Source organism: Rhododendron vialii, chromosome 2a, assembly GCF_030253575.1.
Source record: "Rhododendron vialii isolate Sample 1 chromosome 2a, ASM3025357v1".
In the NCBI taxonomy this organism is placed as follows: domain Eukaryota; kingdom Viridiplantae; phylum Streptophyta; class Magnoliopsida; order Ericales; family Ericaceae; genus Rhododendron; species Rhododendron vialii.
Window position 1 is genome coordinate 41,641,407 of NC_080558.1, and position 25,704 is coordinate 41,667,110.

The 25,704-nt window shown below is 36.4% G+C and overlaps 1 protein-coding gene across 3 annotated transcripts in view; it reads left to right on the forward strand.

Annotated features, from left to right (window-relative positions):
• LOC131317798 (dammarenediol II synthase-like) overlaps positions 1-25,704 on the forward strand; it is a 122,023-nt gene that overhangs the window by 94,569 nt on the left and 1,750 nt on the right. Inside the window, exons 1-16 of one of the 3 annotated variants that reach the window (XM_058347444.1) lie at positions 15,969-16,181; positions 16,611-16,799; positions 18,171-18,260; positions 19,073-19,270; positions 19,750-19,834; positions 20,267-20,433; positions 21,387-21,575; positions 22,184-22,297; positions 22,408-22,527; positions 22,606-22,728; positions 22,821-22,919; positions 22,995-23,054; positions 23,263-23,309; positions 23,405-23,548; positions 23,678-23,855; positions 24,858-24,938. In XM_058347444.1, coding sequence (XP_058203427.1) covers positions 15,984-16,181; positions 16,611-16,799; positions 18,171-18,260; positions 19,073-19,270; positions 19,750-19,834; positions 20,267-20,433; positions 21,387-21,575; positions 22,184-22,297; positions 22,408-22,527; positions 22,606-22,728; positions 22,821-22,919; positions 22,995-23,054; positions 23,263-23,309; positions 23,405-23,548; positions 23,678-23,855; positions 24,858-24,938 — 2,082 coding nt within the window. In that variant the 5' untranslated portion in view covers positions 15,969-15,983. Of the gene's footprint in view, positions 1-15,968; positions 16,182-16,610; positions 16,800-18,170; positions 18,261-19,072; positions 19,271-19,749; positions 19,835-20,266; positions 20,434-21,386; positions 21,576-22,183; positions 22,298-22,407; positions 22,528-22,605; positions 22,729-22,820; positions 22,920-22,994; positions 23,055-23,262; positions 23,310-23,404; positions 23,549-23,677; positions 23,856-24,857; positions 24,939-25,704 lie in introns of those variants that run through there. The other 2 variants (XM_058347446.1, XM_058347445.1) reach the window with 2 other exon arrangements.

A 25,704-nucleotide genomic window follows, 5' to 3' on the forward strand; every position in this document is an offset into this window, starting at 1 on the left:
ATTGGAACATAAGGAACATTCTGGAAGAGTTCAGAAACAATAGTATTCCGTTAAGGAATAAGATCCCGAGAATATAGGATCTGATAAAGATACCCAACGAGTATGGGATGTTCGGCTTGTTATGGAAAAGAGTCCTACAAGGATTAAGGTAATGAACTGATAAAGGAAACAAGAATCCTTGATATCCTGGGATTCCTATACGAGTTAGGAATCCTAGGGCAACACGGATGCTTGGCCAGCAAGCATACGCAAATCTATAAATAAAAGGTAAACCTAGAGGTAAAAGGTACGCAATACTTTGCATTCTTGCTTTCCTACTGATAATTAGGGTTTAACTGCTAGTACGTGATACTAACTTTGGCATCGGAGGGCCTTTGCCACGAGAGACAGAGGTGCGCTCACCCCCTGTCTATTTTGCAGATTAGGGTTCCGACGACGAACTAGGGTTCCGGTGAAGAGGCACGAGAAAGCCGTTGCAAATCAGTTGATCAGAAAGCATCAATTGTTTTCATCCCCCTACATTCTGAACAAAGAAGTGAGGGACCTAACCATTAAGGAGAAATGGTTATCATGGTTCAGTGAAATCAAACCATGGAGTGATGAAGTTGCGAGCTTTGAGAGAATTGTTTGGGTTAAATGCTCGGGGTTCCTCTCAACGTCTGGTGTGTGGATACTTTCAAGAAAATTGGTGATATTTATTGGGGAAGTTCTATCAATCGATGAGGATATTATGGAAATGACAATCTTTTGCTAATGGAAGAATTCTCATTACAATGGTAAAAGATTCCATCGACGAGTGGATACACATCCAAGCTAATAACAGTGAATTTCGCGTGCTGTATTCAAGAGGATACCTCTTTTCCAGAGTTTCAGTTGTTAAGGAATGCAAACTCAGGTTCAGTTCTAGTCTGGTCAAGGACTCAAGGGTGATGATGCTTATAGAGCTGACTCAACACACAGAAGGGGTACAGATTGCATTTTTGAAGCTCATGAGAATCTCAATAATCAACTAATTGGAATGGCAAATGTTGAGAATCCTATGAAGGCTTCGCATAAAGGGTTGGAGAATAGCCAAGTGGTCTATTCTGTAATGAATGCTATGATGGGCAAGTGTTTACTCTATCTTATGGTCTCAAGTTCGATGGTTTCAGGTTCGATTCTCCTTGCCAACAACTTTTGGGTCACCTCACCCCACGTGTAAGCGTGTGAAACGGCTGTGGGAGGGGCTGAAGGGATTTGTTTGAGGTGCACACAAGCAAAAAAGAATCCAAAGATTAAAAGGATCCAAAGCTTGCTCGGGACACCCTACATTACCCCCATATTACTTTTTTCTTGAACAACAAAAAAGAATTTTATTACTTTTTGAAAACAAATTACAAAGATTAAAAGGATCCAAAGCACGAAGCACCAGGAACCAGAAGGGAAAAATAACCAATCTTAAATGGCAAGAAGCCAACTAAGGTATACAACCCCAAAGAAGAAGCACCACATCCAAAACCCAACCAAGGCAAAAAGACACCTAAAACAAAATCTGCTCCTGAGATGACTAAGGATCAATCATTACACTGAGAATCTTGATCATTGGCCCTTGCGCCATCTTTGGCTTCCGTAGTCATGAATTTGCTTATTATATCCTCATCATTACCCAAATAATTGGCTCCCAAATTTTTCTCAATAGACCAAGTAACCCTTGCCTCATCTAGATAAATCTTGTTTGTGACTTCGGAAGAAACGGATAAAGCCACAGCAGCAATCGCAGATCTAAACACGATACATTTTTTCTTCTTTCTTCCATCTCTCTTCTTAGCTTTAGGAATACCCAACATTTTCTCAACTGACTTCTGCTTCCAATTATCTTTCACCTTTTCTTTAGCCTTAACAACTGGGTCAAGGGGTGGAACTAATTGCTTACCATCAATAGATTTAACTTGAGTCGGCTTAAGCTCAACTACTTCCATATCCGCTTGATTTAAGAAACCCACTTCTGAAAGATTCCAAAATCCTTTATCAAACTCCCCGACATCCAAAGCCAAATCATGAATCGCGGTGTCAACTCCCAACAAAGGAGTTATATTCTCCGCTGCAATTTCACCATCTTCCAAGGCCAAATTGCTTTCCCCGACACTAGAAATTGAATCGAAACAAGTATCACCCACCACTAACTCCACATCCCTGGAACTAGAATTTTGAAATTTGAAATTAAGATCTACCTTCAACTACTCTCTCCTCAACATACAAATTTGCACAATCATTGATTCCATCTTGGAGCTCGGTGACCGGAGAGAGCTAACAACCTGACGGAGATCCATCAATCTTTGCTGTCACTGTACCCATTCTCCTTAGATTGAATATTCTTCGCCAAATCCTGACCTTCATTCTCCTCCAAAAAAATTATTACTACGCAATAAAATTAAATGTCATGCTCAACCTTCTCATTAATTGCCTCCTTGATACTTTAATCCATGAGAATTTACATAATTTATGTACCATATATACATGGAAAAACATAATACATAATGAGAGTGTATACATGGTCGGCTCTGAGCTAAGGCCCATGAGGTGCGAGCCCCCCCCCCCCCTAAAAAAAAAAAAAAAGAATCCAAAAACTAGCTAGGACCTCCATTTATTTTAAGTACCTAGTATATATGTGTTGGTATATGGCTCGTTTTTTAACAAATGAATGTGTTTTATATAAGGCCCAATGGCCCAGTAAAAATGGAACGGTGGAAAAACAAAAAGCGAGAATAAAGTTGGATCACGGGACACTAGGATCACTAATCTATAAGAAAATTATTCAGTGTGGTGAGTGTATCATTAACATAAATGCATCTTTTTCTCTTAAATAATAATTCCCATTGCAAACAAACCCAACGAACTAATGAAGAAGGAATTATACGTTAAGTGATAGGATATTAAGGGTCTCATTTTCGAAAATCATCTTATGCTTCTGAAATTTCAGAGCCGGCCCTGAGTGTATACTTATCGATAATAAATTATATTTGTCTGTTCGCCTTTCAAATAAAGATTCTAGCACTGCTAGTAGTTGATGGTTGGTCGATAAGTTAAATATTTGATTCCTCAGTGAAGATGAACTTAAAAATGGGATGACAATTAATCCAGAAAAAAAAAATCTCCAAGTAATATTTTCTTTTTTAAGTGATCCATCATCTGTTCAAGTTCAAATTCTCGGTGCCCAATTTGTTTTGTGCATCTGTTCTTGAACATTTTTCGACCGTTAATTAAGACAAGTGAAAATTCTTTATTTTTTATTTTTAAATGCACACATGATTCAAGTGTACAAAGTCGGACTGAGGGACGGATTGCTATAGATCGAGAGGGGCAATTTGTTGTTACTTTTGGAGAATCTTTTGTTTATTGATCACAAGTAATTTTGGTGGTGGTGATGTTAGACAAATTGACCCAAGTTAAAATTGTGGTGGTTGGTAGGCAAGTAGTTTTGACCACACATTTTCTTTGGGAACTGATTTTCGCGCTCCAAAATTTACTGCAGGCGCTCCATCTTTTTGTTTTTATACTGTGATGTTGCTAGCAACATCAGTGTATATTTTGTTTTTACACTGTGATGTTGCCAGCAACATCACAGTGTAAAAACAAAAAGGTGGAGCACCTGCAGTAAATCTTGGAGCGCGAATATCAATTCCCTTTTCTTTTATTATTATTTTTGGTACAGACCACACACGTTTTCATGTAATACGATAGGGAAGTAAGTGGACATATATACAAATATTCTAGGTTTCCGACTCAGTTAAGCAAAACAAAAAATTTGAACCGCAAAAGAAAGTTTTATTAATCTTTGAAATTGTTTTAAAGACTAAAGGGAACAAGTATTAGTGTATGACATCATATATATCCCTAAACAAGTTAAGAACAATCATGTGCTAATACGAGACCCAATATGAGATTAACAAGATGTCGACCAGGGAAAACACCAATGAGACTCAATTAAGCAAAATTGGTCCACTTATTCAACATATTATTTTTTTAAATATGTAATTGAAGTACAAATAGGATACTCCATGTATTAGTCGAGAAGAATGAGAGAGCAGTGTGAAAATTGAAAGCGAGAGGAAAGCGCATCATGACATTTTAAAGAATTAGATGACTAATAGAATCACCACCCTTACCTTTTTCTTTTCTTTTCTTTTCTTAATTATCTAAAATCAGCTTTTACCACCATTACGGCATTACCCACTCCTCCAATTAATGAATGGCATCAAGTTCATCCTTTTTTGTGGAATGGGATTGGTCGAACTTATATTCTAGAAACGTTTTTCTTTAGTTTTTAAGTTATAAGTATTTTTGTTAGTTTTTCATTTTTAAATTGTTTTAAGTTATTTATTTGTCTTTTGTCTTGTCAAGAGAGAAGTCAAAATAATAAAATCAAAATATGAATCAAAATTAGTTATATCAACAATGCCAAAGCTGACTTCATAATAAGAAAATAAAAATATGAATCAAAATTAGTTAGTATCAACAATGCCTAAGCTTTCTTTGTATCTAGAGTGGCCTGTCTCGATATACAATTTGTCAAGTTTTAATAATACATTTTTTGCCGATAAAAAAAAAAATGCATAAGCTGACATCAAATACACCTTCAGTTTACACTATACAAATTGGAAAAAGAAAGTTACAATATTGGTCATCTATTTTTAAAAAAAATAGGTATATACCGTAAGTTTATAAATGGAGAGTGCTACAGAAACCGACAAGACACACCGATGGGAGCCACCGACAACCACGCAAGGCCCACTCTGGCCACCGGACGGCTGATCCGAGCAGTTCAAAAATTCTAAAAAAAAATACAAGTGGGCCCTCACGAGAATCAGCGGCATCCGATGTGTGTAGGTGCTTGATCCAAACACCCTATTTTTTCGTACATAAATGGCTCCCGTCGGTGTGGCTCATCAGTTTCTTTAGCATTAGCAGTTTATAAATGGTAATTTCAAAATTGCCCTCGTATTTTAATTTTAAACCCAAAATTGACCGGCGAATGGGAAGAACTTAAAAATAATCATTCTTGCAACAGCAGTCAAATCACGAGATAGGTACAAGTCGATCCCTTTATGCATCCTGAAAGTGATCTACTTGAAAGTCGAACTTACGAAATCCAAGCAAAGTTGTGAAGTGAGTCGAAGGCGTGCCTACATTAGCAATTTGATTTCTTCAAAATGGTTAGGTTCTCTTTGAAAAAAAAATTCTAATAGGTTCTTGTTTAATGGTTAGGTTTAAATTCTTCTTCAATGGAGTTCCTAATAATTAGATTTCTTCAAAATGGTTATTTTATTCATGTTCAATGGATTCATTTTTGTCCTAATATATGGAGTGAGACTTTGTTACAACTCTAAGTTAATGGTCAAACCTCATTCTCAAAAAACGAAAATTCATAAAAAATAGTTTTTCTATGTTATTTAGTTTAATTGAACAGCTAAACCAAAAGCCAAAACTCTATGAACCAGCCGGTTATTATAACTCTCAAGACCAAAAAGTGATACAAAAAAAGCACCCGATAATCGAGATGGTGGTGACTCGATCCAGAAATTTGGTAGCTAAAAATTGTCTTAGCTTTGCTGGTTTATATACCAAATAATTTATTCTCTTTTAAGTGATTCATCATTTGCTCAAGTTCAAATTCTCCATGCCCAATTTGTTTTGTGCATCTGTTCTGGTGCATTTTTCGACTGTTAGCCAAGTGATTTTGACCCAAGTCGTTGGTAGGCAAGTAGTTTTGACCACACGTTTTCTATATTGAAGATAATCCAAAAGAAATCTAGAATTTCTATTTAGCTATTTTGAAATATTTTTGTCTTTATTGAACTTTTTAAAGTTGTTCATAACTTTTAAATTTCTAAATTTTATACGTCGAGATCAATATATAATTCAAAAAAAATGTGAAACAAAGCTAACGAAAGTTCACATGACTTTTTGGGTTTTTTCTTGAATATTTTTAAAAATACTTGCATAAAAGTCATAATTTAAAAAAAAATCATAATTATTTTACTTTTTCGATTCCTAACGTTGAGACAAACCAACAATACATAATCATCAATTTTTACCGACCCTAGCCGCAACTGCTTTCTTCTTCTCTTTCCCTCCTAGGGTTTCTAACCCAATGGGGCGACAAGAGGGGGCGTCCCGATTTCCCTCTCTTCTCTGATCTCTCTCTCTATCACTCCTCCCCCCTTCTTTTATCCTCCCTTTTCTCTTTCTTCGTAGCGTTGTCTTGCTTGCGTTTCTTCTCCCTTGTATCCCTTCTCCACGTTGTGCCTCCTTTCTGCCTCTGTTTTGTCTGCTGGTTACTGTCTTGGTAGTTTTCAGTAGTTCTAACAGCTAGGTGGGGCAGAGGCGGGGGAGGTTGGTCGCGAGATCGATCTCCTGCGGATCAGCTCCAGGCCGTGATTGTTATAGGCCTAACGGCACGTTGCTGGCATATCGTTTTGCTGGAAGTGACCTTGGCACTACTACAAAAATAGATAAAGACCTCAGTCATTTGGTGTGATGTAACGCCCCGACTTTTCGGAAGCAATATAAAATGAAATCTTAGGAAAATTTGCTAAATAAATATAATTTTTCAAAATAAAGTTTTGCTATTACAGTCACAAGATAAATTTACTGATTCAAAATGCATTAATTTCAGAGCTGACTTTAGGCTTGATACAAATCCGAAACATACTCGATCTTCGTTCTTGATATTCTTTCCGTATTGAACTGCAACATCTTTGAATTCTCTCCATTGAATCCTGCGCCCACTGGCAAATTGATCGCCGAAGCAAACGATTTGCCAGGATACAGACGTATCTGTGAGTGATAAATCACCCAATAGAATAATCCAACCCAACCACCCCTCTTACTTTACAATTAACAAGCAGGAAAATATAGTACGAAGAAGTAAAACAGAAATTTTTCACATAAATTGATTTATTACTATCCATTATCCCTTTGTGTGATCTAAGATCCCTCCGCGAGATCTTTCCTCTCCAACCGCTAGCCATGCCCTGTTTCATGAGCTCACTTTCTTTTGTTGTCGCGGATTGCACTTCAGTTATGTACCTATCGTGTATCCCTCTCATTACAACAAAAGAACGCTTATCATGCCCGAATCATAACTAGGGTTCGTCTATCTTATGCACCACTTCACAATCACCACAATCATCACTGGGCTTACTTTGTCAGTCTTAATTCATCATTGGGCTTACTTTGCCAATCATTATTCATCAATCAACACTGGGCTTACTTTGCTAGTTTCAAACTATCACATCCAACTCATCACATCTCAAAATCACGCCTGCAGGCAATCAAAAAATAAAACTTTCCAATTTATCCATTATCTAGCATCGTCTAGATGAGTTCTATTTCGCAACACCACCCCATGTCTCTAGGGTTCAATCTAGCATTCAAATCAAATATCGATGCGATATACAACAAACCAATAATAATTAAAACAATTAATAAGCAATGTAATCACGCAACTTTTTATGGATGGGCCGTTGCCCTTAATCTTGTATGGTCACAATATCAATAATAAAGTAAGAGTTTTAAAGTAATTCAAAAGGAAAATTTTCTCGGTTTTTATTAATTAATTCTAAGATAATAGATTAATTAATTAAAATACATTAATTAAGTAAAAATATTAAAATAATTAACGTGACCTGATTAAGAGTCCGAGAGGTCCTATGCAATCCGTTGAGTATCAAAAGTTAGGTTCGGAGGGTCGTGGGATTATTTTAAATAAAGACGTTAAATAAAGTAGTCGAAAGTGAAGTAAATAGATAATAAATAATTTACTAATTAAAATATGTTGAGGTTAACAAAGTTTCATCTTCGGAATGTATGGAGTCTAAATAAAATTACTCGGGTATTAATAATAAGGTTTATATGGTCGTAAGGTAATTTTAATTGGAAACACTATAAAAATAATAATAAATATTAATTTAAATAAAAAAAATATTAATTTAACAAGATATCATCTTTGAGATACAAGGAGTCTGGAAAAAATTTATTTGGGTGTTAAAACGTTGTTTGGAAGGTCGCAAAGATTTTTCGTTAGTAAACTGGATAGATAACTAATAAATAATTCAATAAATAGATACTTAAATAAAAAAAATATAATCTTAACAATTTATGATCTTTGAGGTGTGAAAAGTCTAGAAAAAATAGTCCGGGCGTCAAAAATGATATTCGGAAGGTCGCAAAGTTGTTTCGAAACGTTTAAAACCAACTCAATCTATCAGATAAATTAAACTGATATAATTAATACGTTTTATATTAAGTTGATATTATACTGTAAGAAAATAATATCGAGTCAGTAGTTTTTGATAATATTAATATCATAAAGATTGTAAAATAAATATCATAAGGGTTATCTTCATTGTAAATAATTTCAAAAAAGCGTCGGGCTCAAAAATAATATCAATTTGGTATATACGGCAGAAAACGCGCGGTTAACTATATTTTTTTCGTTCGGGACATAGGGTTAAGCATATAAATACTTAATATACTTAGAGAAGAGGTTAGAATGGATTATAGTACCTTTAATCGGATCGAATTGATTTAAAAACGAATCTTGAATTTTGGGGAAGAAGACTTCGGATTTTTTTGATCGGGAGACTTTGGAACCCAATTGGACGATGCTTGGTGATGCTAGAAGTAGAAGGAAGAGATTGGAATGGTCGGATTGAGTTTCGGTTGGGTCTTGGTACGAAACCCTCTTTTCTCTCTCTTTCTTTCTCTCTCTAAAACTCCATAGATTGAAGCTTGGTTTTCTTTGGTTTTTCTTTCTCTTTTGGACTAGTGGGTCAAGGGGTGGGGTATTTATAGGAGAATTTTTGTTAAAGATAATAAGAGTGAATTTAATGGGGTTGAGTTCATGGGATTTGGAATGGACGAATTTGGCTTGATTTTAGGGTTAGGGAGGAAGTAGAGGCTGAGTAGGAGACGGAGAGACGGAAGGAGTTTGAGGTGAGGGAGGAGGAGTGTGCATGTACGCATGTGTGCGTAGGAAGGTTTTAAAAAGAATGCATGTATATATTGCATGCATAATTGTATTTAAAAAAAATTGTATTAAGGAAAATAACTCTAATAATATTATATTTAGGAAAAAAAATTGGGTCAAAAATCAGGGTCGTTACATGTGATCTTTCACTTTTAATCTCGCATTCAAAACCGTGGTCTATCAAAGTGTAACTAAAAGTCCATATCTTTTAACCACAAGGTAAAAACCATGATTAAAACTCATTAAAACTGTGACTAAAAACATAAAAAACTGTGATTAAAAATGACAAAATCGTGACCTTTAATAGCTTAACATCTCAATTTCATTATGAAACCGTGGTTGTTTAGAGAGTAAAAATCTTAGTTTTTGAAAAAATCGAGATTAAAAGTGGCGTTTTCCTAAGGAAAAAAATCCCACTTTATTTATCCTGTTGGATTTTGAACCTAAGTCTTTTGAGTTTTGCATAGAAGCTTCAACCAACTGCACCACGCACACTTTTCAATATTTAATTGAAATATTTAATATATAACATATGTGTTTAACATTAAAATATATTTCGAATATCATTTTGAACCTTTAAATATTAAAATTAGAAATTTTGATAACATGAAAGTTGTAGCCTTTTGTGTTATTGTTCAAACTCAATTTGAATTATCTCAATTAATGGAGTTTTGAGCATAGAGTTATACTCAAAATACATTTTGTCACAAAAGGTATCCATTTGGTGACAATATATATTTTCCTCGCAGAAAGTATCCCATTTTCTGACGAAATATTTTTTTGTAGAATGGTTGAGAGTGACATTTATTTAGGGGTATTCTGCATGGAGTCGATTAAAGGGTAAGCGATTTTTAACTTTTTCTATATAAGAGCTTTCATCTCAAGTCTAAAAAAAAATGTGATGTATTCTGTCACGCCCCGTTCCGGAATAGCACCTCATCGGCCTATCCCGATACGACACGCGACAACAACCCAACAACAACCAGTTACTAGCAATTCCAAGAATAACTAAATATTGAAGTTTAACAGCCACATTTTATTTACATCTCAAAAATGATTCTCATTTACAACTACAGCGGAAGTCTGTCAAGAAATAAACATAACCAACTAATATCCAAAACTAAACTAAGCAAAAATCATCTACGGGCCAGGAGACAAAGACTCCCACAGGCCTCAACTACGCACTTCTTGAGCGAGTCACAAAATGCAAAACGCGACCTATAGTGGACACCGACCTATACCTGCAAAATTGGAACCCCAAACGAGTTTCAGGAGTGTAAATGAGACATGGATGTTGTTCAATATAGATAATAAATCCAAGTTCATCATTAATTAAGCATTAAGCAAATAATCGACACAAAGTCTTTAATCCGACACAAAGTCACTAGCTCGACACAAAGTCATAATTTTGGCATAAAGCCATTGAATCGACACAAAGTCAAAGGCACGACACAAAGTCCGGCCGTTGGCCGTTGTTGCCCACCGACACGAAGTCACAGTGCAATATCACAAATTCAATCCAATTGAAGAACATCTATGAATCGAACACTCATCTCGGTCTCCAACAAAAAAGAAAACCAACACTGTCACTCCCTACGTGGAGCTGTGGTACTCGTTGTCGCCTCCGAACCTACCAAATATTCCGCACATATGAGCTCAAAGTTCAATTCCAAAAACAAAGAAGTAAATTCACCAATTTGTACTTCAAAGCCGAAAATCTCACAAACACACACTTTCTAGCAGAACCATTGATCGAATTCTGACTAAGGCATTCTATAGGTTTCAAAGAATACTACAAGACCACCACCACTAGCAAGAATACTTCTAGTACATCAATCTAGATATAAAATTTGCCCAAGTTGGACTCCGAATGACTAAGATATGCTCAATTGAAATTACACATCTAAAACAGAAACTACAGACCCGGTAGGACAGTCTGCGATCGAATGCTCATTAAAAATCACATACTCAATCTTTTCCAATAATTCCAACACCAAAACATCACCAATTGATCAATGTTTGAGACTCAACAGCATCCATAGTCAGTAAGCATATTCAACTATGACAAAATTGATGAAGAACACAGCTACAAAACTTGCCCAGAATTTCAGAATCACCAAACTATTAACTTCGGAACCAAAACTGATTTTGCTCAGACCAAACTAAGGCACAATCTTTACAGATTCAGAAAGATATACAAGTCTAGTTTCGGAATCAAGAAACGGTGCGTAAAACTGATACCCGGGCAAGAAGTTATGCCCGTTTTTTTTCAACATGTGTCTGGGCTGTCAGCACAGACGCAAATCTGACTGCAGCCCGGTTCAAGATTTTTATTTTTTTCCAGGTTTCTCAGAAAATTCTGAAATTTTTACAGCATAAACTACACACAAAGACGCATCTACAGTAAAAATACCAGAAAATAACATGATCGGTATGTCAATGGTAAAAATTAGTCAAAAACAGGACAGACTCAACTCTGCTCAAAACACAGTTATGCAAATTCATATGTTATACACGAATTTTCAGGAATAAACTCAACTCCAAGCTCAAAAACCTTCTGCTATGGATTCAATCCATCTCTAATTACTTCAATCAAGTGCATACTAGATGTAAAACATGAAACCTAACATGAAAAACATGAAATTCAGCCTTGAAGGAGATGAAAATTACCTACTGAATTGTGTTTTCAATCACTCTTCCACCTCTTCTTTCCACCCTCTCTCTCTCTCTCTCTCTCTCTGTGTCTAACGTTGAAAACCTCTTGATGGGTTTTCTTCTTCTTCTTTTTTTTTTCCTTTCTTTGTTTTAAAGAAACCCACACACACGGCACACATCAGCACACTCTTAAAGAAAAATTGCACTCCAGCCCTTAAGTTATTAAATTTAGCATTTAAGCACCTCAAAGATAAAAGGATGTTACATATTCTCTAACTTACAATCTCAGTTTCTAGATGATTGAGATTAAAGGTTCTTTTTATTTCAGTTTTTTCGAAATGCGATATATTCTTTCATATACAATCTCAGTTTTTAAAAAACGAGATCTATTCTTTAAGTTACAATCTCACTTTTAGATTATTGAGATTAAAAAATCTTTTCATCTCAGTTTTTTTTTAAATGAGATACATTCTTTCATATATAATCTCAGTTTTTTGAGAATGAGATCTATTTTTCAAGTTACAATATCACTTTTTAGATTACTGAAATTAAAAAAATCTTTTCATCTCAGTTTTTTCTTATAAGTGAGATTAAAACTATAGTCCATAACATTTTATTACGCTTTTACAAAAAATGAGATTTTTTAATTTTTGGACCGTGATCTTTATACCATTTTGTAGTAGTGTGGGCGTCTGCAATTCGGTGACGATGGGGTGTTACAGTGTCTTGGGTGGCGTCGAGGTAGTGGTCAACAACGGTGAATGGATATGCTCAGGTGCCAGATCTCAACCATTTGTGAGGGCTGGTTTGGCGGTTTCTCGGCGTGCTTGACTTGGGGTCCGGCATCTCGTGAGAATTGCGGCGGCATGGCCCGATAGTGCCGTCATCTTGTGGGATCTGTACACGGTCAAAGTTATCTTAATGAAACTTTTTTCTGCCTATAAATCATTTTAGTCAAACCCGCAAGAGATCTCAATTTTCAAAGGCACAACATTAGAGTTATGAGAATTGCGGCGGCATGGCCCGGTAGTGCCGTCATCTTGTGGGGTCTGTACACGGTCAAAGTTATCTTAATGAAACTTTTTTCTGCCTATAAATCATTTTAGTCAAACCCGCAAGAGATCTCAATTTTCAAAGGCACAACATTAGAGTTATGAGAATTGCGGCGGCATGGCCCGGTAGTGCCGTCATCTTGTGGGGCCTGTACACGGTCAAAGTTATCTTAATGAAACTTTTTTCTGCCTATAAATCATTTTAGTCAAACCCGCAAGAGATCTCAATTTTCAAAGGCACAACATTAGAGTTATGAGAATTGCGGCGGCATGGTCCGGTAGTGCCGTCATCTTGTGGGGCCTGTACACGGTCAAAGTTATCTTAATGAAACTTTTTTCTGCCTATAAATCATTTTAGTCAAACCCGCAAGAGATCTCAATTTTCAAAGGCACAACATTAGAGTTTTGAGAATTGCGGCGGCATGGTCCGGTAGTGCCGTCATCTTGTGGGGTCTGTACACGGTCAAAGTTACCTTAATAAAACTTTTTTCTGCCTATAAATTATTTTAATCAAACCCGCAAGAGATCTCAATTTTAAAAGGCACAACATTAGAGTTATGAGAATTGCGGCGGCATGGCCCGGTAGTGCCGTCATCTTGTGGGGTCTGTACACGGTCAAAGTTATCTTAATGAAACTTTTTTCTGCCTATAAATCATTTTAGTCAAACCCGCAAGAGATCTCAATTTTCAAAGGCACAACATTAGAGTTATGTCAAACACGCAAGACATCTCAATTCTTATGTCAAACCCGCAAGAAATCACAATTTTTTTGTACTTAAATCAATAATAGAGTTAGTTATGTCAAACCCGCAGATCGAGATCTCTATTTTTAGTACTTAAAATAATTGAGTTATGGCAAACACACAATAGATCTCAATTTTTGTCCGAATTCTGGACTTTTAAAAGGGAACAAAAGGAGTAATACCATACGATAGGTTGTTTTTCTTGATCCCAAGGAGTTTGACCAAGTGTGCATGAGAAAGTTCATTATACTCCATGAGGTCGTATGTTCGAATTTTTCAGAGACCAAACATTCAAAACTCTGGGGCCACTAGAGGATTTTTTTTGTTTGTTAACATCAGGGCTCCGGAATTGGTTGAGGTGAGCGCAAGTTGGTCCAAACATTTGGTTATCAAAAAAGAATGAATTGCTAATGTCATGCATAAGGTTAGAGGTGGGAATTTCCGACACAACACGAGAACACGATACGAAGTTAGCGGGTTAGGGTCAACTATTTTTTACATGAAACACGAATATGACCCGACACGATAATACGAAAAAGATAAACAGGTTGGATTAGGATTGAGAGAATTTTGACATGAACCTGAGATGACACGACACGACATGAAAATTTATGAAATGACACGATAACACGATACGAATATGACACAAAGTTAGCGGATTAGGGTCAGTTATTCCTGACACGAAACACGAATATGCATGACATGACACGATAACACAAAAAGTTAAAACAGGTCGGGTTAGATTTGATAGAATAATGACACGAACACGATACGACACGACACAATGCCCACCCCTCCGTATAGTGCGATTCGTATAAAAGTCGAGATCTCATGCGGTTTTGACATCACTCTTTTAATAAGTAGTACTAACTAAAAATTGAGATCGATTGCGTGTTTGACTAAAAAATCTATTAATTAAGTACTAAAAATCTAAAAAAATCGAGATCCCTTGCGGTAACTCTACCGTCGCGACTCGTGGGTGTCAAAAATTGACATAACTCTATTAAGTTAAAATTGATGATTATGTATTGTTGGTTCATCGAAACGAAAGCAATTGAAAAAGTAAAAGTTTAAGAATTTATTAGTGTTTATAGAGGATTACAAAGATTAAAAGGATCAAGGGCACTCCGACAAAAAACCAACCAAGACCTAAAGGCAGGCAAAATGCCAAACCAGACACCAAACACCGAAAACAGCCAAGAATTCCAAAAACCAAAAACAACCTAGAACTAAAATAAGCTGAAAGCCTAAAAGCAGCCCAAACAACCAGACGACCACCAATAAACAAAAACACTGAAAACCAACACTCAGCAAGATTATGATTTTTCCACAAGTATTTTTGAAAATATCCAAGAAAAATCCCAAAAAGTAATGTGAACTTTTGTTAGCTTTGTTTCATACTCCCTCCGTCCCTTTTTTTGTGTCCAGTATTCCATTTTGGGCTGTCCCTTAATAAGTGTCCATTTTGTAAAGTTAGGGGGGTAAAAGTTGGTGTATTGTCTATTTTGTCCCTAAAAGTAAATTTTATTTTGAAAAGTTAGTGAGTAAAAGTGTAATGATGATGGGTAAGTAAGAAAAGTGGAGGAAAAAGTTGATGTGAAATGTGTAAAAATGATGTCTTTTTAATAAGTTGGAGTTACGAAGCAGGACACTTAAAAAGGGACGGATGGAGTAATTTTTTGAATTACATATACAGCCTTGCTATGAGCAGGGACAATTCGCAGGGACAAACTCGTTTGGTCCCATTTGGATCCCGAAAAAATCTAGAAAAATATCCATTAATTTTTTAATATTATTTTATGGGGTCCTGTAAAAAATCAGCTCCAGTGGATATCGGAAAGTATTATTTTTGGATTCGTAGGGGCGAACTGAGCAGTTTCGCCCCTACTTATTTAGTTATACGTGATGTGTATTGGAGCTTTTCTCCTATAAATTAATAACATGATACCTGAGGTTTCTACATTTGGACTTGCACAGCACACAGCTAAAGTCATCCAGGCCTCTTGTAAGTAAAACTGGTATCCAATTAAACGTTTTTTTCCCAATTCATGTTTATTTATAGACTTCAAGAATTCGAATATATTTTTGATTTGATGAAAAGGAAAGAAAGTAAACTGAGATAGGCAAACATTGTAACAATTGGTAAGCATGCGATTCTACTCCTCTTGCTGGTAGTGAAATTGGTCCCCTAGAGGAAAACGCAAAAGTGCCAGGGGTGCAATTGGGTCCTTCACCACTCCAGAATATTTTCACTAATTTTTGATTGCACGAAATATATCTAAACAACGGGTACGATACACACTATTTCAATTGTATATATACTCTGAAAATGTATTTTTGTTATCAATGTGGAAATACATGTGATTCGGACCCGCTCGCTAAATATAAGTCTTGCGTCTGCCACTAATTCCCTTGTTGACATTATATATGTATGATTGTTTTCGAATTTGTTTCATGCAACCTCAGCTACGTACCAAGAGAAAGGGCTGAGAGGCCCCATTGAACTGAGTTCAGAAAAGAATAATGTGGAAGCTAAAGGTTGCAGAAGGCCAAGGGCTAAGGTTGTATAGCACCAACAACTTCATTGGTAGACAGATTTGGGAGTTCGATCCTGCTGCTGGAACACCGGAGGAGAGAGAAGCAATTGAAAAAGCTCGAGACGACTACTGGAAAAATAGATCTCGGGTTCATCCCTCCGGCGATGTTCTCATGCGAATGCAGGTAAATAAAATCTTAAGAAAAAGTTTGTGCACGCAGCAAATCGTACACACAGATTTGGACACAAATGTGTGATTCCATCCAATGCACATTAGCTCTACAAAATAATGATAACTCCACGTGCTAGACATATATTTATCTGTGCACATATCAAAATATGTTCTAGTATTGATCAAATCAAAATATGTACTAGTATTGAATATATATATATATATATGAAATTCGTGGAGGGAGAACAATTAAGGGACAGAGGGAGTATATTTAGTCTTAAACTCAAGTTATTTTACATAATTACTTTGAGAAAATTAGAACTGCAGTTTCTTTCTTTGATACAACAAATAATTAGATAGCGTGTTTCAGTTGAAGGTGTAGAAGAATTCTTAGAATTGTTTTCTCATCAGTTTCCATGTTTTGATGAAACCAAAAATGCAGCTCAAAAAGGAAAATAGCAACATCGATTTAAGCATACCACCAATGAGACTAGGGGAAAATGAACAAGTCAACTATCAGGCTGTTACAACTGCTCTCAAAAAGGCCGTTCGATTGAGTTGTGCAATTCAGTCAAAAGATGGACATTGGCCAGCTGAACTTAGTGGCCCCCATATTCTCATGCCTCCCATGGTAAGTACTACTTCCAATGGTTGCAATGAGGAAGATCCTCAAGTCCCTATTGAGGGACTGTCTAGTTTGGCCCGTTTGAAGGCCCTATTCGAGCCTATTTTGATGATCGAGACTGTTCAATTTTTAGCTCTAAATTTTGAGATAAAGTTAGATGTTTTATAAACACCCTTAGAGATTTTAAATTCAGTTGATATTCAGTAGGAATCATAAACAAAGTATTTCCAGTGCCAGCCCAAAGATATTTGGGAGAAGCTTAAGGGGTGGAGATTCGAACCAAACTTCTAAAGCATCCAAAGAACCTAAGCTGTCACATGACCAAAAAGTTGTTTAGCAATTAAAACTCCTCATTATTTAAACAACCTAGCTCGTAAAGCATCCAAAGAACCTAAGCTGCCAAACGACCAAGAAGATCGAAGGCAATTAAAACTCCTCATTGGTTAAAACTATAAACTATATTTTTTGGAGCCCTCTTTGGGCCAAAAAATTGGGAGCCGGAAGCAAAGACTTCTCCTCTAAGCCAGTTCTGAGTATTTTAAATAAAGTGAGCGACTCCGAACATTTTTTTGGCAATAAGTCTGTGTGGATAGACAATTCCCACATAGATCGCACACTGATCTGTGTGTGGGGCCAACTCCGGGTCTTACATAAATGATTCGAGCCATTCATTAAATGTAAAGCATTTTTACAAGGGCCATCAAAAAAATCAGCTTAATTCGATATTTATAGGTGCTCGATTTAATCATCTAACTTTTCGTTATCATAAAATCTGAATGAAAAGTTAAATGATTAAATCGAGCATCTATAAGTATTGGATTGAGCCAATTTCTCTCAAAAGCCCTTGAAAAAATGTTTTACATTTAATAAACAGCTCGGATTATTTTTGTGGGACCCATAATGGGCCCCACAATAAATCTGCCCAGCCACACCAACTCAACTTGACTACAACTTGGAAACAGAAAGAGAGAGAAAAATCACTGATACTTTCTACTCAAATACGGCTTTTCCCGTTTCCACAATCTTGTGGAGGCTCCAATGCCCCAAACGAATTCAGGTCGGAGATATCTGTCCCCGCATCTTACCTGATTCCCGAAATTTTCAAAAAAAAATCCCCATATCTACCCAATACCCAAACGGATCTCCAAATTGCCGATCTGTTCGGGACGGGGATTGGATCTGATACGGATGGGTCAGACGAAATTGCCTTCCCTATGTGAAGCCCAGTACCAAATGTGTGGAGTATACGGAAATATGTGGTGTCAAAAGGTGTTGGACACTATGTGTCGGATCATGACTGAACAAGACGAAACGCGATGCAGAAAAAAAGAGACTGTGCAAACTCAATTTTGATCAACAATCTACTGGAATTTGCAGCTCATTAGCCTATACATTAGCGGAGCAATCAACACCGTCTTAACAGCAGAGCACAAGAAGGAGATGATTCGATACCTTTACAATCACCAGGTAGTAATAAAAAACTCTTGCTTGCGAAATTTCAAAACAACAATGCTACAAACACACATTCGGACACGCACATATATAAACATAAATGTGTCTTAAAACGTCCGATGCATGTGGGTCCCACAGAGTAAGTGTGACACTCACAACATTGAAGGTTCGGACACACAGGTTCAAAATTTTGCACTTTCATTGGTCCTTCACCAGTTCAAAAAAAGAAAAAAAAACCTGTCCTTCACATTTTTATTTCAAAGAGTACCTACAAACACACACAGGGACACATAGATCCTAATATACTCTTATGCACGTGAGTACTACACAAAAATGTGGAGTTCACACACATGGAACAATTTCGAATACATTTGGGTGCGGATGAGTACATTTCCGGTTGTATTCGTAGAAATTCATGTCGAAAACACTTATGCTACTTGCACAAACGTAGCAGACACAATATTGTGGAGACGGTTTTGGGGAACCATCTCAGGTCTCACAAAGATGATCGGAGCCGCTCATTTTATTCAAAATATTTTGTTTATAGTCCTTTCAAAAAATCAGTTCAATCGGATACCAGTAAGGGCCTTTACGAAACATCCAACTTTACCCAGAAATTAGGCCTGAATTCCGAAGCAAATGTTTTACCAATACCCAATTGAACTGATTTTTTTACAAGGACCATAAAAAAAATATCTTTCACAAAATGAGCTGCTCTGATCATGTTTGTGGATCATCTGCACATGGAGCATGTACTGCTATGTCTGTGCGAGTAGCACAACTCTAAAAATCTGTCGTCTAAATTCATGAATGTTTTTACTGTGCAGAATGATGATGGAGGATGGGGATTCTGCGTAGGGGGTCGTAGCACTATGATTGGCACGGCACTTAACTACATTTCGTTGCGTTTGTTAGGAAAAGGTCCTTATGATGGAGAAAACAGGGAAATGGAAAGGGCTCGGAAATGGATACTTGATCATGGTGGTGCAACTGAGATACCCTCCTGGGGCAAAGTCTATTTTTCGGTAAAGCTTACTAAACCTAGTTCTCTTAATAACTTTTGGCTAAAGATCCATTGCGTAAGTATATAGGAGTATATCACTGCTTGGTAGGTACGAGGAAGAGATAAAGTAGTTGCGTGTATAGACGTATCGGCCGATTTCAGAGTACTTAGGAGAGTTTTGAGGTCCAGAGGATCTAAACGGAAGAGGATAAAACGTGAAAGTGGATTGCAGTTGATTAGGATGGATAGTTTTTAGTTTCTAATTATGGTTTCTCCCTTTGTAATTTAGAATAAATACCCATACACATTTATCTTATGTTTCAAATCTTATTTCATTGCTTATAAGATCTTAAAATCTAGTCGTTTAGAACTACACGTCAAAGAAGAATTGAGCAAATCAGACGGCCGAGGGTTGGCACCATTCTCTAGTTGTCTTTGTGACATTGTTTGAAAGGAGTGAATTGTTTAAACATTGAAGTGTGTTTATATTATGTTGTACAGGTTCTTGGAGTGTTCGAATGGTCAGGATGCAACCCATTGCCCCCTGAGTTTTGGCTTTTCCCTTCGTTTTTGCCCTACCATCCAGGTAAATTAAAGATTGACTTATACTAGTAACTTTAATGGCACTTTTGTGTCCAATAGAGTTCTTTGCAGAAGACTTAAATATGAATCTTTGGCTTGTTTTGGCATCAGTGCACTGTGAGTAAGAAAAAGGCGTGAAATGCACTCGATCCTCTGAATTTTCAAGCGCCGCCAGGAGCGCTATTTGTCCTCTTGTGCTACACAACTCAAACACATTTTAAAAAATACATATTAAAAATATCGGAGGATTTGAGGATGGTGATTTGAAGGATTGTGTGAATGATTTGTTTGCTTCTGATTCTCGGATGTAGAGCTTTATGTGGTATTCTGTAAACCAACTTGTTTTTGTTTTTGCAATTCACACCAATTTCTTTGCAACTCTAAAAGCTTTATTATGTGGTTTGGCCTGACTTTAATTTCATCCTTTGTGATTCAGCAAAAATGTGGTGTTATTGTCGCGGAACTTACATGCCGATGTCATATTTATATGGGAGAAAGTCTGTGGGGCCGATCACGGAACTTGTCAAATCATTGAGACAAGAAATTCACCAACAGCCATATGAGGAGATAGATTGGAATAGAGCACGCCATAGTTGTTGTAAGGTTGGTACATGAATTCTGAAAGTGTTTCAAGCAAGTTTGTGTTGGATATAATTTGTATGTTCAAGTAGGGTTAAAAGGTGTCTCGAAATTATGTCGGATATAACCTAAGAAGCCTGGACACTTTAAAAAGAAGGTGACATGTTTGTGTCTATGTTTGACATGTTTCGAACACGAACACTCTTCTGACATTTTTCAGACACATTCGATATTCGGACATGTATTCAATACAATTTTTCCCCATCCGTAATTAAGAAATAATGATCTCCATTGGGACACATGTCCAACACTCTTTTTGCACTGTTTATGGCATTCATTTGGTGTCTATGATAGACATTTAGTAATATGTAATCCACACTTCTAACAACGTGACCATCAAAACAATTAGAATATGAACTACTATGCCACTCCCTCTATCGCAAATGGCTCGCCCCTATTGCAATTTGAATACAAAAATAACAAACTTTCGTGCATAACTTTTGAATTTTTTTTACTCCACATTAAAGAACTCCCACGTACTTCAATTTGGTGCAAAGTGGGACAGAGTAAAACACGTGATCATTTAAAAAGTCATTATATGACATATCAAATGCTATACAAATCCACTTAATGTGTGTACTCAAATTCATTGATAATTTTTTTAAGAATTTCTAACCATGACCTTGCTATACAAATCCACTTAATGTCTAATGCTTCATAACTTATTGTACCTTGTCTATTATTTTATTCGGGAGTGGAACACAAACTAATTGTCATACAAATACACAGTATTGAATGTATCCAAAACGCTTCCATATCATACATTTTAGAGAAAAAGCATATCCGTGCGTTGTGTCACATCCCATATTTTATCCGCGCTTCTTGTACTTATTGTACCTTGTCTATTATTTTATTGGTTGCAATTGGATATACTATTTGAACAAGTTCAAGCTTAACAAAGATAAATTTCAATGCAGGAGGATGTCTATTATCCTCACACATTCATCCAAGATCTGCTCTGGGATGGTCTTCATTATGTGAGCGAACCAATCATAAACCAGTGGCCGTTTTCCAAGATTAGAGAGAAAGCTCTTCAAAAAGTAATCAAGTACATGCGGTATGGAGCAGAAACTACCAGATACATTACTATAGGATGCATAGAAAAGGTGAGTAATACAAACAAGTGAATGAATTTTATTATTACTTTTGTCTTGTTGATACTAAGAGCAGTTAGAAAAGATGTATTTGTCTATGCTTTGAAAGTAGATTTAAGGCAAGAAGGTGTTCCTCCCGTGACACTAGTACATTCTTTACACAGGTGTACTTTCGCTCCTCTTTAATTTCTTATCTAAGTTGATATGAAAGTTAGCATGAACTCAGAAAAGAAAAGGAAGGCATTCATCCTTTTTCAGTAAGCAAAATTACCCAAGTCCAGTTGTAATTCTCTAGGCCGGTAGTAGTTAAATAATTTTACCACATTTTCTATAGGAAGTCAAACTTTCTAAATGGAATCAACTTTTCAATGCTAGAGTTAACAACATTTGTAATGACTCCAAGCATTATGATTCTTAGTTGTCAAGTTCACAAGGTATTAAGCTTGTGTAATTCATCTTAACATAAAAATGTGAATTTATCCCTTGAATCTATCTCCGTAAAGATGTGCTCTTGGTTGTGAATATCTTCCATAATTTTTCTAGGGAACCAAACTCTTTTAGACTTTTTATCGGGAAATTGTTGCTTTAGATGACATGAGATGGTGTTTATTGCAACACAGAGTTTACAAATTATGTGTTGGTGGGCGGAGGACCCCAATGGTGATGAGTTCAAGTATCACCTTGCCAGAGTTCCTGATTACTTGTGGCTTGCAGAAGATGGAATGAAAGCACAGGTCGGCATTACAAAATAATGATGTTGCTTGTGGTTGTTTGATTGTTAGTTTTATTTGTCAAACATAGTACTGCGCCCTACTCAATTGCTGACTTGTGACTTGGATTGCAGTGTTGTGGTAGTCAAATATGGGATTGTACTTTTTTGACTCAGGCCATTATGGCAAGTAATCTTGTTGATGAATATGGAGATACTCTTAAAAGGGCGGCTTTTTTCATAAAAGAATCACAGGTATCTTTCTATGTACCGAAAGAAATATAAATCTTCATATAACTTCAATTTATTCCTTCTCCATTACTAAACATGAAGATCAAAGAAAACCCTGTTGGAGATTTCAAGAAAATGTATCGTCACATTACTAAAGGAGCATGGACTTTCCCTGAACAAGATCAAGGTTGGGCTATCTCGGACTGCACAGCTGAAGCATTGAAGGTAATTTTAGATCTATTAGCTCCACGACACTATAACAAGAAAGATTACTTCAAATTCAAGAGTGATTTTCTAATCAATTGACCGTTCTACAGTGTCTAGTACTACTTTCGCAAATGCCACCGGATGTTGCAGGAGAAAAAGTGGATGTTGAGAGACTATGCGAGGCAGTGGACTTCCTCTTGTACTTAAATGTATGAAAGCATTGTATCTCAGTAGTTTTTATATGTTTTGACTTGAATAGTGACTATTTATGTCATTTAATTCAGAGCCCTAAAACTGGTGGTTTTGCTATTTGGGAACCAGCAGTTCCACAGCCATATCTAGAAGTAAGTTTTTCTCTTGTTCTAAATTCCTAGAGCATCGTATATACATGTAAAACAATAAGCAGTTATACGATACTTTGGTTTCTTTTCTCTTGGTAATTCCATATTACAATAGGTTACTCAAACATGACCTTGTTTGGAGTTTAATGGAATGTTGCGCTTTTGAAGCTTATTTGCTTACTCTTTCTATCATTTTCCCCCTTTTGTTCAGGTGTTGAATCCTTCAGAACTTTTTGCGGACATTGTGGTCGAGCGAGAGTATGCTCTTGTGCTACTGCTTTTCTTGTATTAGCCCTGGAGAATTTTCCATAGCTTGAACAACTGTTATTGATAGTGGCTATATTTGGATTTAGGCACGTCGAGATCACTGCAACCATAATTGAAGCTTTACTATTGTTCAAACGCTTACACCCAAGGTATCGAGAGAAGGAAATAGAGACTTCTGTGGAAGGAGCAGTGCGTTTCCTTGAACAGACACAACAGCCCAACGGTTCTTGGTAGGTTCATTTTCTTTTGAAGTAACTTGAGAGTATGGGAAATGGATACATGATTTGGGGTTTTCCCAAAGAGATGCTAAAATGCATACAAGTTGTGACCTAATTGAAAGTGGTTTTAAACATTGACAGGTATGGCTACTGGGGAATTTGCTTCACCTATGGTACATTTTTCGCTTTAAGAGGGTTGATTGTTGCTGGGAGTACATACAACAATAATCAATCAGTTCGTAAAGGTGTTCATTTTTTGCTTTCAATACAAAATGAGGAAGGTGGTTGGGGCGAAAGCGAGGAATCATGCCCATCTATGGTAACTGACCTTCCCTATCAGTTGTTACTACCAAGGTTTTGAATAACATCCTGTCTCGGCCAGAATGCACACAATTGGTATTTTGCTAGTGGTACCAGCCAGTACATATCGGATTTTTAAAATACTGGTCAATACCGGTCATATCCACTTCTTTTTTTTTGGTTTTCTAGGAGCTAATTCCCTATAGCGAAGAACTATTATACTGATATATTTTGAAAACAAATTCATTCTTTTGTAATAACTTATAATTCTCACTCTCCTGATGTATGATCATTGGGGCGGTTTTGGGGACACAATTTTTGACACAAATCTTGTATGGACCCATTTTGGAGTCCCACAAGAATGATCGGAGCAGTTCAATTCGTTTGAAACATTTTTTTTAAGAGTTCTCGTAATAAATCAACCCATTTGGATATCGTTAAGAGCTTGATCGGTATTTGTCCCTAAATATGAAAAACTGAATGAATCGAACAAGCCCTTATGAATATCTGAATGAATCGAACAAGCCCTCACAAATATTTGAATTAATTAATTTTTTACAAGAGCTCTTAAAAATATGTCTTAAACAAACTAAAGGGCTCTGGTTATTAGGGTGGGGCTCCGAACAAGATTTATGTCAAAAGCTGGGTCCTGGAGTGGCCCCATCATCTTCATAATCAGAATTTTTTAAAAATGACTATAAGCTAAAAAAATCCAAAATTGCTTCGGATAACTTTTTCTTTAGTGAAGAAATATTTAAAACTTCTACTCTAGCCGAATAAATAATAGAAAAATTAGACGCAAAACCAACAAAAGCGGGAAAAAAAGTAAAGACAAAAAATAATATTACAAAGCCTTAACCTAACTACTTGGTTTGCTACCATCTAACCAAGTAATCTGATTGTTTTGCTACCATCTAATACAAAAGGCTTAAACTTCTAGTCTACTGCCCTGACTTCTGTCATTGTTTTGCTACCATCTAACTACTTGGTTTCTATTTGATTATGCAATTCTTAAAAACAGAAATACAAACCGCTGGAAGGAAATCGAACGAATTTTGTACAAACGTCATGGGCTATGTTGGGTCTTATTTCTGCTGGACAGGTGAGTTTACTTATTAGGATGAATTATATGTTTTTCTTTTTTTTTATTGGGGATCTATAGTGCACAAATAGCCTTCTCAAGAAACAAATTTTTATTACTTTTTGAAGAGTTATAACATAGGAGTAGAACGTATATTGTGTTTGCGGAAAACCAAAAATAGCCCCAAAACTTTTTTGGTTTAGAAACGCTCATGATACAAAGCTCTTGGAATAACACAACTTGAAAATCAGCTTACAAGGAAACGGTAACCAGGGGCCGGGAGCTTATAATGTACACGGCCAAGCTCAAACTTAGCTGATGTGGAACATTAATCAAGATCGTAACATACCACTATGCTCAGCAGTCTACAATGCCCCACTTTGTAGACAATGACTCAAGGCCCTATGGTATCCCCTTCTCTTTTGGCAGCTCCATACCTATTAGTTTTCAATCTTAATCCAGCCTATATGTTGTCCTATTAATTTGCGCCAATTAGTTTTCAATCTTAATCCAACCTATAGGTCATCCTATAAATTTGCGCCTCAAATCACATCACGGTGGTTAGCTCTATTATTGAATGATATAGAATCTTCGATAGGACATATCCTTGAAAACCGGGGAAGGATGCCCGAGAACTTATATAAACAAGGCCAAGAACTAAGTCAATGCGGATCATTAGGATCGTAACCATGCATGTGTGGTGAATATCTATTTACAAAATAACTTGGTTTACAATTCAGACAAGATATATTCTTTAATTGTAGTAGACATACACAAGTGCACCCTA